Here is a 15,000-nt window from a genome sequence, read left to right on the forward strand (position 1 = left end):
ACTCTCCTTGTCAGAGGGAATCAGTTTAGAGGAAGGAGACAACCTGGAAGACCTGTCTGAAGTAATAGAAGCAACTGCTGGATCAATTGAAGAACACTTATACAAGAACTTGCAGTCATCAGGCACCTTGCAGAACCTGTCTGGTCTCTCTGGAGGAGGAACCTGAAAGTCCGGGACTTTAGAAGAGGAATTGAAAGTGTCCAAGAAAGCTAGCAAAACAGAAGACACAGCGGAAGGGAAGGACTTTTCATTTCTAGAAGGCCATAATACCTTTTCTGCTCTTCAGAAATCTGTGTGCAGTCTCATTTGAAAAATTCCATCATGTTATTAATTGTCTCTCCAAAAGACATCTCTTCTACTGGGGAATCCTGCCATTTGATTACTCCTCTGGACAGGCATATTCTAAAGGGGAAGTAATTTTTGTAGAATATGGTAAGGAATTCCTCATCAGAGGAAGAATCATCATCAGATAATACCTGTTCCCTAACTCTTTGAACAGGAGAGGATGAGAAAGAAGGAAGAGACAGCAGAGGAAGGCTTCAAAGCCATTAAAGCCTTAATCATCCCGAGAGAAAGTATCCCAGTCAGACTGAGAAGAGGAAGGGGCTTGAGAGTGTCTGGCTTTCTCTGTTTTGTTAACATGCATTTCTGCATGATGAGAAATGGAAGTACCCTGCATAGGCATAACATTTGCGGCAGAGTGTGGAACCTGTTCTCTAACCGGAGTTGGCGGTACGTCCCTAAGGCCCTCTAGCACAATGAGCTGTGGTTCTCCTTGTTTGTCCAAAATAGATGTCTGCACTGCCTCTGAGGAAATGCCTAGCTCAGATTTCCTAACTGCTTCCGATGTGGTACCCACCGAGGAACTGGACCCAACCTCCGAACTTAAAACTGGGTCTTCACTAACCTCAAGGGATATATCAGTGGAAAGAGGCGCAGATGAACAGGATTCAGACCTAGGTTTGTTAATCTTCCTCTTCAAAATCAGCTCAAAGGAGTCCCAGAACCCTCCATAACATCCTTAGCCAGGAGTTTAAGTTGCTGAGTCTCTAAATAAAGATTCAGAGCCAATACTCGGCTACATAAAGTTTTAGAAACAAAAGCCTGACAAATGGAACAAGAACAGTGGTTGTGAATGGGACCTAAGCAGAAAAGACAAAGATTGTGGCTGTCTGTGGAATCTGCCTTCCACACCTACACTTGCCTTTTCTGGATAACATGAACTAAATACAAAAGGCAGTAGCAAATAAATAAATCCCCAAAGGGGCACTTATCTGAAAGCTGTCAGCAACCAATGGAATCAGGCAGCAGACCGACAAATGAGTCAAGCATTCTGAATGGCGGCAGAAAAGTTCTGAGGATTCGATGTGTGGATGTTCTTTTATGGCTAACATTGTAAGTACATACGTGCAACACCCCATGTACCTTGCAGTAGCGAAAAGCTGTTGTATGCTGGCCGGATGTTGGGTTGCTTGGGCGGAGGACTCCCCATATGTAAAGAATACTGTAACATTAAATAGAAGAACATAAAATAATTCAGACAGCAACTCAGATACCTGTAACAGCTAGCAGGGGAGGATGGGAGAGAAAGTGGCTGCTGCCAGCTTGTCACCCTCCCTCTTAGGAGGAGGAAGAGCAGGAGATCTGGCTTGTCACATGGGTAACACCTAGCAGGAGCATTATGTGTCTTCCCCATGCAGACTGTGTCTAGAGAGTATGCTCTGCCATGCCTATGATGCACTATGGGCAGATGGGAATTCAGCATACAAAGACACTTATCCAGAGGGCAGCTATAGTGGAAGTCAGGAAAGACACAGCAGGAGAGAAGAGTGTTCTTCCAGACAAGATGGTAGGACACACCAAAGGACAATCAAAGCTGGCCTGTTTTCTAACGCCTGACTCTCGCAGCAAGTGGATGAGCTCAAGGGGGATACCTTGGCAGGAACAAAAGGGCAGGAGAGCTCTCACTTGCATGCACATCCCAGTTCCCTCAACTTCATGTGTGCAGGTGGAAGAAGCATTGGAATCAGTCCTGCAGGGATGCAAAACTGAAAAAAAAAACTGATAAAGTGTATCCTGTCACAGCATATTAAAAACTTTTATTTTAGAGCCATTTCACTTAAAAAGAGGACAGTATTTATAAATGTCATATTTTGCATAAAAAAAGTTACAGACTCCCTAAGTTTCAAAACATTAAATCGCTAGGACAAAACACAAAAAAATTATGATTTGAAAAGTAACAATGGTGACTGGGGTCTGAACTACAACTTTTATGTCTGATTTTACCACAACCTCCAACGTTAAAAAACTACATATCTACTACCCATTTTGAAGAGAGATGTTAGCAATTTTGTGAAAATTCACAGTCACTGATCTATTCTACCTTTAACATACGACAGTCAAAATCAACTTGATTTTGGCATACTTTATAAGCTAAGAATGCCAGTAGCACATTAGCATAGGAATACACATAAAATTAAAGAATGCAACTGATTTTTTTATGCATTCACTTAACACCTACTTCACAAAAGATCATGACAACACATTAACTGACTTATTAATCAGCTGGTATGATCTTTTCTGTATCAGGTACTAAAGTTGTGATAAAATAAACACAAAAATGCTTTAGTTATTAGTGTCAGATGTGTTCCTAATATGGTAATGTAACATTAAAAACAAGCTAGGGGTAGGCCCTGTAACACTAAAAGGCAAAAGTGGTCCCAGATCTTGAGGGACAAAAAGTATAAACTCCTCCTTTCCAAAATGCAGACAAAAAATTTTATTTTACATTTGTTGACTGGGCTAGTCTAACTGGTTACATGTCCATTTTCAGTAGAGGCCTGGGGAGATAAGCTCCACTTTAAACTAAATAAATCAAGACAAACAAACAAAAGTCCATGCAATATATAAAGTACATATACTTGAAGACTTTCTTCATCAACTTGAGTTATACAGTACTAAAAATATACAGATTGTGACTACTGAGTTTAATAAGGTAAAATACAGTATTATTACCAAGGGAAAGAGAGAGATATTCAACATTAGTATATTGGTTATGAATGTGCCTTTATAAAGATGTAAATTGGTTATAAAAAAGTGTATAACACTGAGAAGTGAGAGTTATTGAATGTATGTACATGAAGAAGTAATTACAGTCATAGTGAAAGAAATAGATTGGTTAATATACAAGGTGGAACGATGAGAGCTCACTGAAGAAGGCAAATGTTGTTAGTAACATACTCAGTGATAGCATCTTGGGAAATAAGATACTAAGAAGGGGGTGAGGGATGAATTTGCTAATACTGCAACGTGGGTTGTTGGAGGAGAGTTATAGAATAATGTTGTATTGGGGGGGGGGTTAGTCAGGGTTAGTACAAGGGCAAAGCCATTGTGTTTTTAGTTGAATTTTTAGTTGCTTTTTAAAGAGTGGTAATGAGGAGAGAGATGTAAGTTTAGTGGGAAGCTTGTTCCAAATCTTCCCCACTGTATTAGAGAAAAGAGAATCACCTGCCTTGTTGTGGGATTTCTGGATGGTAACCAGCAGTTTATTTGCTGAGCAAAGGTTAGTAAGGTTTGTGTAGGGGGAGATGATGCTACTGAGAATAGGAGTATTACTAGGCTGGTACAGAATTTTATGGGTAATGGAGAGTTGTTGAAATTCTAGCTGGTTATTTAGTTCGAGCCATCCTAGAAGTTTGAGATTTAGACAGTGATGAGTTCTAAATGAGGACCCAGTAGCAAACCTGGCAATATTGTTATAAGAAGTGGACAATTTGTTTAGGTTGCTTTTGGGAAGATTAGTATAAACTGGTGAGGCATAGAAGAGGGTGGAGATCAGATGGGTCTGGGCAATGGTAGTTCTGGCTTCTGGGGTGAGAAAAGGTTTTATCCTATATAAGGATCCAAGTTTTCTGTTTACAGTTTTAATAGTGGCATTAATATGCGAGTCAAAGTTGAGGTTGTGGTCAATCAATACACCTAAGAGTTTTGTAGTTGGGTCAGGAGCTATGATTGTACCATCGATGGATGTAATAGAGAAATCTATTGGGGTGGATTTAATAGTTGGAGTAAATAGTAATAGTTTGTTTTTTTTGGCATTAAGGAGGAGGCGACGATGTTGGAACCAGTTTTCTACTTGGTTAGTAGAAACATTTTTTTACCACTGAACTTGAAGCCAGATACATTCCTGCCTTGTTTCTAGTAAGGAATATTAAACTGAACAATTCAAGTTTTTCTTTAAACAACCTTCACATTTTAACTACTAATCCAACTACAGTTCTTAACTACTGAAGGTTTAAATGTGGATTAAGTTAATCTATGTATGAAAACAGTTGCATTTTTGGTCTTTCAGTCAAACTGCTCAGCTGGAAAATCCACCAAGTTAAAAGACATTCAGTCGATTCATGTAACACCTATACATACATGCATGCAGGTGCACGTGCACACACACACACACACACACACACACACACACACAAACACATATATATATATATATATATATATTTACTTACGCTGGCTTGCAAAATATCAATTTAAATGTATTTACCTACAGTAACAGAATCAAGGTACCGATCTTCAAATATTATAGGTAGTGAGTTGACATCTCCATCTAATTCAGTGCATTCTAAAGGAAGAGGTGGAAGAGAACTAAAATAGGTAGATGCTTTAATAGCTGCAGACATCTGCAAATGACTCTGGGCACTGTAAAACAAAACACAGTTAAAATACATGAATTTACATAAGACAGATTTTCGTTCCTCTGAATGTATAAATGCTGCAACCTAATACTTTGATAGGGTCTATGTATGCAAATAAACGGCTACCCCTGCAGCTGTTCATTTCACAAACTTGATTAATTTTGCTGTCTCTGCTTCAAACTCGAAAGCTAAACAGTAGGCTATCATCACTGTAGTCCTGAAAACAAAATTGTGCACTTCAAATGAGTTCATACTGTTAATAAAATAAAAAAAAAAATCCGTAACTATTAGTGTTTCTCTACTTACTGCAGTTCTTGATAAGCAAGGGCAGCCTGTCTTGGATGTTCAAGACAGAAAAATGCTTCAGCAAACCTTCGAACCTATAGAATTAGAGAGTAAACGTTTGTCAAGATAAATCCGTTAGACACAGACATGCAGACAAGCCCATACAAATACAGACAAAAACAGTTACAAAGCTAGTTTAAAATAAATTACTAGAATGGGTAAAAAAAAAAAACATTAGAAAAATATTCAATAATTGATCTCCTTGTTTCTGTTCTTTCAATTACTCTTTATGCAGAAATGGGCTGAGACTTGTGAACCTGAAGTAATTTGTGCTTTGTATAACATTAATAATGCCTGACTGAGCAAAAAAGACACCTTTTCTCTGGAATTTACAGTGCCAAAAAACTACTTCCACCACTTGTCCTGCATGAACCAAATCTATGGAGAAGCCGGCAAAATACCCCTTCCCCTTAAGACATGTGTGATTCCTGAAGATCCCTGAAAGGACAGTGAAGCAGCCAGCTGCATGTCTAAAAATCATGGTATGTACTGTGTAATCTGGACCCTACAACCTGCACAAGCGCAGATAACAGCTTGATGAAGTTGGCATATGTAAAACAGGTCAGGGAGGTAAGGTGAGAGTTTGTTATGCCGCAAACAGTGTAATTTAAGAACCATTACCAATTCCCCATCTTGTCCACTTTGCAAACAGTGGGAAACTTAAGTTGAGCCTGTGCAGTATTTACATTGTGTGGCAACCCAATCTGTTCCCCAACAATTCTAAAATCATATGCAATTGCATAATTGTTCATGAATCATTTACATGAGCATGAACAATTTGAAAAAAGTAGTATTTCTCTAAGCCTGTGTTGTCCTGAGATGGGGTGAGGAAGTGTATGATGCACCCACGTACAAGTCTGGGACTGCTACTAGGGAATGGGGATTAAAGGCCACTGCCTGGGAAACTACGTGGGAGGTGAGGGAGCTGATAAGTTTTAGGATGTTAGAATCAGGGTCATTACTATTATGATGTATGCTGGAAAATTAACTGTGGGTGGGGATATCATACACTGTCTCTGGATAACAAGGTCTGTACTTGGGGGAGTGTATCAATCTGTGCATATGCCAGGTACTGAAAAGAAATAAACTGCCCTGCATACAGAACAATGTTTGCATCAGACTTGGTCCTAAGGGGGAGGTGGTTACAGATAGACCCTGAAGTATGATGCAAACTGAATTGCTGTGCAGGGTACTTGAAGTCAGGAGTAGAGATTCACACACCTTTGTATGTCCCGCACGAATCAGGTGGAGGGTAGTTAACTCATTAATGCTAACTGCACTTTGGTGTTAATCATGTTGGTTACACTACCTGTGTAGACTGTCCTTTTCCATTCAAGCTGAAAAACTCAAAATCAGACCACATACAGTGCTTCTATTTCACCGCAGCTTAATCGCAGTGATGAATTTGTGGTAGTCAGTACCACGGTTAAGCACATTAAACATGAGAAAATCTCCTCAGCTGAAAAAGACATTAAAAAAATGTTTTTCTTTTTTTTAGTTAAAAGGATTTTCTCAAATTTAACTTGCTTTTTTAGCATCACAGCTCTAGACAATCATGAGCTGGCCTCCCAGTAGTCAGGAATGAAACACACACTTTTATCTGACTGCTAATAGGCGTTAATGAGCTAATAGCTTGCTTGGGAAAGTCCAGTCAGCATAAGGGGTTCAATGCAATTATGATTATGCTGCATGTGCTTGGGAATAGTCCATGTGTAGCAGTGGGCAGGTGGATGGCTGGGTGGGTACAAGTGCTTCTCTGTTATTCTACTTCCAGAATTACACTGGGAATGTACGGATAGAATTATGTTAAAACACATGGTAGAATGCATTGTTGTCACAGCCTGCAGTGCATGACAGGACTGATAACAACTGCGTAGTAAAGGGTGGGCTGTACAAGGGATGTTGGGAATGGGAACACCCAATAATATGTGTGTGCTATAGGGAAACCTACTACACATGTGAACTGAAAAAGGGAAACTGAGAACAGAGACCAGCATGTGCTGTGCATGCAACTGCATGCCAGCTGGCCTTATTAAGTGTCAGTTTCAGTGCTGCTGGCTGGACTGCATAGCTGAGGCATCCATTGTTCAAACTAGGTCACATATTAATAAATTCATGGAGTGCTAAATGTCATGCTTCTTTCAAATGTGTGTAAGTCTTTACTAAACTAAAGCATTAGGACTTTTTGTGAATCCCAGAAAGAAACACTAAAGGAATCAGAATGTTGCCAAATGGACATTATGAGAAAACACCAGCTGTGATTTTTCTCAACAGAAATTTCAAACAATGGCACAAACCTGAATAAAGATATATTAAAATAGCTTTCTCCCAAGATTACAGGAAGATTATCTTATTTTGCAGATAAACTGCAAAAATCCATTTCTGGAACCATGTTCTTAACAGCTATACATCTTAAAATGTATTTCTTAATAATGGAAGTAAGAGAGAATTTCAATGCATTTAGCAGTTAAGGCAAGAAAATCAGATTTCACTTTGTATTACAAATGAATTAATGCCTTATGCATTTATACCAGATGTGTATTAAAAATGAAATTAGCTACTTTCTATACATACATCAAATTACATTCAGATTTCTTATCAGTTTTAATGACTTTTGTATATTTTTACTTTCACTGTGTCTAGTTTTAAATTACTCCCATGTACTTTAACAGCCACATTACACAGAATTCAAGTAATGACTTAATATTTTTCCCATATTTATCATTCATTTTTAAACATATACGTCACTGACACATTTCAACTAGATGACTCCCTGCAACACAATGGTGCTGTGGAATAAAAACAATGACAGATCCTCTGCTTTTCAGATCAGATAAGCAGTTCAGTTATAGGGAGTACTCACAAAGGTGATGATTCAATACAGTGCTGCTTTGCAGCATACTAACCTAAATAAAACATTCAATCATCCTCTTCATTAGTCTTACAAAAGAATGTTACATGCTGTATAGACTTGCAGAATCCATCACTTACAATGGTTGTTAGCTCTGTAGGGCATAACCACATCCTAATGGGTAGGCCACACATACCCTTCATTTCTTCCCTCAAAAAATGTGAAATTTAGACTGTGCAGATCATGAAATGATCCCTGCAGGAAGGTTATGGAATTTGCATGATGACAGTTTCAATAACACAAAAAAAACCATCACATAAAATAACAGCAGATACAAAAAAAAGCATGAGTATACTCATCACAAAGAATAGTTGTATAAAGTCTTACCATAATGATACATGCCCTTCTCTTCTCTGTTGCAGTTTTGTACTTTAAAAGCAGATTCTCCCCCCTTCCGAGCCAGCTTCATCGATGTCCTTGAAACATTGCTCCTGGAAAACTGTACTTCTAGCTATAACTTTAGCTAGATGTGTGCCTCAGCTGCAGGCCCTAATGGCCTCTCCTCCCTTTTTATCTTGCCATAAAAGCAGGGTGTCCTCGAGTACCAACCCTTCTTTTATGCCCAAGGTAGCCAACGAATTGTCTCTCAACCAATCCATTCATTTACCTACATTCTTTCCTTCTCCACAAAATTCTAGTGAGAAGGTGATGCACACTCTGGATGTGCATAGGCAACTTAGATTTTACTTAGATAAGACCAGAACTATTAGGAAATCAGACCAGTCTTTTGTCCGCCATCATCCCAGGACTCTGGGACTGCTCATTTCCAAGCATACTACCTTCTACTTGGATTTCTAAGGCTATTTCATTCTGTTATGCCAAGCATGGTAAGACCCTTGCTCCTTCTGTAAAGGCCCATTCCACTAGGACTGAAGTTTCATCTGGTGCTTTCTTCAAGGGATTAGACACTAGTTCTATTCTTGAAATGGCTACATCACTAAACATTACTAATTGTATGGCATTTGTAAGTCTAAGGCAGGGTTTGCCAGAGCCATACTTCATGGCTTTCTGGAGAGCTCAACTGCTTCTTCCTCCACCGTTCCTCATGAGCTTTTGTACTCTCCCTCATATTAAGAATACTGCAAAAGAAGAATAGAAGAACACAGAATGGTGGTGTAAAATCTTACCATAACGACAGATGCCCTTCTCTTCTCTGTTGCAGTATTCCAATCCCTCCCTCCTTCCTCGTCGTAGTTTGGTTCTTTTCCTTGGATGGTCACACCCTACCTTCCTTATGCCAGCTTTCTTCCTGGGGGCATTCAGTTCTGAGGTAGGTGCGTGCATATGTTACTTTTATAGCCAATGTACGAGAGCAACCCACAGTAGTGAAAGACTTCTGTATACTGGCCGACGTTGGGTCGACTATGGCGGAGAACTCCCTCATGTTAAGAATACTGCAACAGATGAATAGAAGGACATCCGCAAATATACAAATGTAGGATCCTGAGCTAAAGGTAGATACCAGTCCCCAGCCAGCACTTTTTCAGATGTTCCTATCAGCATGAGGAAATGCAGTTTCAAGATATGACCATTGCAGTAGGCTAGCTATAAATGTGAGTATGCCATGTGCTCTGTTCCTTTTGAAGAGAGTCCTAATAAGAGGCAGAGTACAAAACACAACACATACTCCTGGTGAAGAGCAAAAGATGAAACATCTAGAAACATAAAAGCTCAGAAATTATTGAGAGAAAGAAGGCAGTTCAGAAATTACTTAAAACAATCCACTCCAATATACTGCATGTCTCGATGCTGTAAGAGCAATAAGCAAAAAAATTTACTAACACAGATGCCTGTTCAGCACGGTGATTAATATGCACTACTTGCTGTATTAACACGAGATACAAGTCTGCAATACATCAAGCGTAACTACACACAGAGAAAGATGGAAGCCTCTTGCAGCAATAACTCTGTATTCAACATCTACTTTTATGATGTATAAACTTACTTGCTTGTGCTATGCTCATCATGAGTATCACTGATGAAAGATTAGAGTTGGGATAGTACCAAGAATTACACTATCTGGATACAAAAAGGTGGAAAAAAAACATAACATCTCTTGCATCAAAGCAACTGCAAATTCTACCTTGTTAAAAAAATGGACAACCAATCTGTAATTCCTGGGCAAATTATGAATTGATGTATATGTGAAAATTTACACATAGTCTGGACAGAAAACGTTTTGAAAAGAACGCAGTAATAACTGGATTTGGCAGAAGATGTTTTTACCTCACTAGTCAAAAGACTTGCTCTTTTTATTTTAACAAAATACAAAATATTAAGCAAGCTATTTGGAAAGGGTCTGCTTTGAAAATGGACAACCCTGTGTTCCTTCATAAAAATAAAGGACTACCTCAAGGATGCTGTTCAGTAACACATGCAAGAATTGTACATATTCTCATTTTGAGAAGAGTGGTTACTGTTATTGACTGGTTCAGGAAGCCCTCAAAAAGTGCATTTGTGTAAAGATAACTTGATCCTTAAAGAGATTCAATCCTGATGAAAAGCAATGTTCTTCACAAACTGCAGCTCACAGCTCTGAAATCTTTCAAGCAAAAATGACTGCAATGAAAAAGACATTTTCAAAAAACCACTTCAGTTCCGTTTCAAAACCATTTCAAAAGAAGTCAAAGTCATTTCTCAAGCAGGAGATGGAGGATGTCTCACTGGCCTACAGTAAAGAATGCCTTTCGGGAATTGTTTCTTTGTTACATGCAAAAATTTCTAGGTTACACAGGCAAGTGAGAACAGACAGCAAAATAAGTTAACTTTCACTGATGAGTAAGAAAGTCGCCATTAAAGAATGAACGAAGCAAAGCACTGAAGGAGCAAAAGTAGAGAAGCAGGAGCGTCAACACCACAACTTAGCATTAAGAAAATTTGTGCCACTTAGAGAAGTGTGATTTTCTAATGCCTGGCTACTTAAGATTATTTTAGATTAATAACCACTTTATAAAAGAGAACATAATATAATGATCAGGAATTAGCTTGAGATCTTCCATGCTGTGATACAGAAATATTTTAACTTAGAATACAAACTACTGACCTCTGTAGTAAGACAGCAGATCCTTGCACAGAACATATCTCAAACTTCTTCATCTATGGGCCAGATGCTACCCTTACACACTGCCAAATCAGCCTAAAAAATTATGCCGATCAAAACTGAATTTGGTTTACAAAACTTGTTAATTGCATAAAACATCAAGTTTTGAAAGATGAATAACACTGACAAATGGCTCTCTCACACGAGAATCTGCAGCTTGCTCATCTCCAAGTAGGTGCAATGTTTTGTCTATGGAGTTTGATGTTTTTTGTGCACAAAAATACAGCAGCTGTGTACTAAGAATGTATATGTGTGTGCACACATATATGTGTGTGTATACATGCATATATATTGGTTTACTGTCATATGACTGAACTGTATTTAACTGGAAATAAAATGCTTGAAAGACTGAATGAAAACCATTTCACTGAAAACCTAGTTGAGTCAATGACAATATACAATATAAGTAATACAACACAAAATAGTGTTTTGTGCAGGAAGCAAGCCTCCCAGTTAATTATATATACTAACTCCACAGTCAAACAACCACTTGGAAAAAGAACAGTTGTTGTGTTGGTGCACATAAACTGATCCACTGTGTATGGTGTTTTTTTTCTTTTCTCAAGTGGTTGTGTGGAAGGGTAAATATACAGTGGATATAAAAAATGTACACACCCCTGTTAAAATGCCAGGTTTTTGTGATATAAAAAAATGAGACCACAATAAATAATTTCAAAACTTTTCCCACCTTTAATGTGACCTATAGCCTTCAATTGAAAAACAAACAAATCTGTTAAGGGAAAAATATAAAAAGTAAAAAACGTAAAATAAGCTGGTTGCATAAGTGTGCACACCCTTAAACTAATATTTTGTTGAAGCACCTTTTGATTTAATTACAACATTCAGTCTTCCTGGGTAAAAGTGTATTAGCATGGCAATATTTGCCCACTTTTCCTTGCAAAGGCACTCCAAATCTGTCAGATTGCAAAGGCATCTCTTGTGCTCAGCCCTCTTCAGGTCACCCCACAGATTTTCTATTTGATTTAGATCTGGGCTCTGGCTGGGCCATTCCAAAACTTTAATTTTCTTCTGGTAAAACCATTCTTTTCTTGATCTGGATGCATGCTTGGGGTCATTGTCGTGTTGAAAGGTGAAATTCCTCTTCATCTTCAGCTTTCTAGCAGACGCCTGAAAGTTTTGGGCCAAAAGTGACTGGTATATGGAACTATTCATAATTCCCTCCACCTTGACTAAAGCCCCAGTTTCAGCTGAAGAAAAGCAACCCCAAAACATGATACTGCCACCACCATGCTTCACCGTGGGGATGGTGTTCTTTTGGTGATGTGAAGTGCTGTTTTTGTGCCAAACGTATCTTTTGGAATTGTGGCCAAAATGTTCAACCTTGGTCTCATCAGACCATAACACATTTTCCCACATGTTTCTGGAAGACTAGAAGTATTGTTTTGCAAATTTTAGCTGGGCCTGGATGTTTTTCTGTGTAAAAAAAGGCTTCCATCTTGCATATACCACACCAAGAACTTGAAGCAACTGGAGAGACCTCAGAGGTTTCTAACAAAGAGGATCAAGAGGCTCCAGCACGTGCCTTACACAGACCAACTACATCCAGCATCAACAAACTACAATGAATACAAAAAGTTGCTGTCCAAGAAAACAAAGGCAAGGCCCCAAGAATGGAAAAGGACTCTCCAAAGCCTCAACAGGCTGATAAGACAATTTTTCAAATCCTCTAAGGCTCCTTTGAGAGAAACTTAGCAAGTACAGCCAAAGCTAACCATAAGGCCTTTTACAGCTATGTATGTAGCCTAAAAGGTAGGACACAAGCATGTGCAGAACTAGTGGCCAATGATATCACACACACTGACCCCACAGAGATAGCAAACCTGCTAGTGGTTAGGTTTGGCGAAAATTTCTCTCCCTTAACCCCTCCTAACTTACAAGAAACCTTCCACCAAACTTCCCCCACCCCAGCCTACATATCTGAAGAGCAGGTCCTCAAAGCCTTTCACAAGGCAAAAAACACAGCCTCTATGGACCAGATGATATCCCAGGCTGTCTTCTAAACAGGATAAAACATGAACTAGCATCACTACCAAGTACCCTTTTTAATCACAGCCTAACCACAGGTTTTGCTCCTGTGGAATTCAGAACAATAACAGTCATTCCCCTCTACAAAGGTGGCCTAGCAACAGACCTAGGAAATAGACCCATAAGCCTGACCAGCCTCATGTGTAAGGCCATGGAATGCATCATTATAGACCTCATATATAAAGACATAGGTGACCTCCAAACCCTGGATCCTACCCAATTCGGCTTTGTGAAGGGCAAATCCTGCCTGTTAAATCTGGTGGATTGCTTTGAAAATGTCACCGAGGCCACTGATGCAGAAAGTCTGTGCATACAGCATACCCTGACTTGGCAAAGGCTTCTGACACAGTCCCACATTCAGGCATTACTGATAAACCTAGCAAACTGAATTTAAACACCTTTGTTGTAAGATGGGTTGCCAACTGGCTCACAAACCGGACACACACTATCAAAGTGGGTGACTCCACATCAACCTGCAGACCTGTTACCAGTGGGGTGCCACAGGGTTCAGTGCTGGGCCCCCTATTGTTTGGTATATACTTCTCAGAAGTTCAGGTCAAATCTAAGGGGTTGTGCAAACAACTGCAAACTAGGTGCAATCACTGAATCCCCAAAAGATGTCAGTAAACTCCAGGAGGGTCTCACACAGACCAACGAATGGTGTATTAGTTATGATTTCAAACTGAAAGCAAATAAATGCATCATCATTCCTTGGGCATAAACAATGTCCCTTCACACTATCAAATCAACAACAATACCTTAAGTCCCCACAATGTGGTAAGGGACCTGGGATCACAAGCTGACTGGGACCTTAACTTCTACCACCATGTGTCTACTGTAGTAAAGAAAGCTTTCTACGTTGCACACTTGATTAGTAAAGGCATCGCCACGAGAGCAAAAGTTATAAGCCCCTATACTCGGCACTTATCCTGCCCATAACAGACTATAATGCTCCATTCAGCATATACCACACCAAGAACTTGAAGCAACTGGGGAGACCTCAGAGGTTTCTAACAAAGAGGATCAAGAGGCTCCAGCACGTGCCTTACACAGACCAACTAAAGTCCTTGTCACTATACTCCATATCATATAGACTTCTTAGGGAAGACTTATGCCTGCTCTACAGAGCAATCCAAGACCCAAACCTCATGAACTTGCTGCATATCCATAAATCAAACGATACTAGGGCTACCTGTTCCAAGGACCTAAATATGCCCTGTGACGACATGGTGGAGTGAGAGATTCATCTCCCAGCGACTGCCGTGTCTTTGAAACAGGCTACCAATTCATGGGAAACAGAGCACCTCTATGACACTATTCAAGAGGCACTGTAATTTCTTACTAGGGACAGTGCCCATAGCCATCCTGGTCAAGGGCAGTCATCACTAAATGCAATCTTGGGTACTGACTAGCATTTCTATGGTATTACATTGGGATGAAACGGCTAGGCTTAAATTGACTTCCTGGTCGATAGCCTAGTAATCGTCTATGATCCTATTATAGGAGTATGATAGTAAACCACATACATACACATGCTATATTTGCATGCACAATAACAAAATTAATTTAAAATACATGATTGTCAAACGTTTCACCGCCACTTTTTATAGGCAAGTAAAAAAAAAAAAAAAAAAAAAGTGTCTTATTTTAGCTGGAAGGGGACGAAAGTAGTCTGCAAATAAAAATTGATAATTTACACTAAAAAGTATGCAAAAACTAACTGTACTTAAGTTTCACAGCCACACTATATATGCTTTGAAGACTTCCAACATAAAAGTGTGACTGGGTAACTTGTGGATTAGTGCTTTTCCAGTGTGAAAACTGAGAAAATGAAATCAGCAGAAGTCATCAGTATGTGTAAAATTCAATTACTAGGAAGTAACTACTACATTTCCTGG

General features: G+C 39.2%; 1 protein-coding gene across 1 annotated transcript in view; it reads right to left on the bottom strand.

The window, feature by feature from the left end:
* FAM135A (family with sequence similarity 135 member A) overlaps positions 1-15,000 on the bottom strand; it is a 1,678,755-nt gene that overhangs the window by 1,087,947 nt on the left and 575,808 nt on the right. The window contains exons 12-13 of the mRNA XM_044063901.1: positions 5,007-5,080; positions 4,550-4,704 (exon numbers count right to left, since the gene is read on the bottom strand). Of these exons, the coding sequence (XP_043919836.1) occupies positions 4,550-4,704; positions 5,007-5,080 (229 nt within the window). The remainder of the gene's footprint in view (positions 1-4,549; positions 4,705-5,006; positions 5,081-15,000) is intronic.

Source organism: Protopterus annectens, chromosome 2.part2 (assembly GCF_019279795.1).
Source record: "Protopterus annectens isolate FY-2018-M chromosome 2.part2, PAN1.0, whole genome shotgun sequence".
In the NCBI taxonomy this organism is placed as follows: Eukaryota; Metazoa; Chordata; order Ceratodontiformes; family Protopteridae; genus Protopterus; species Protopterus annectens.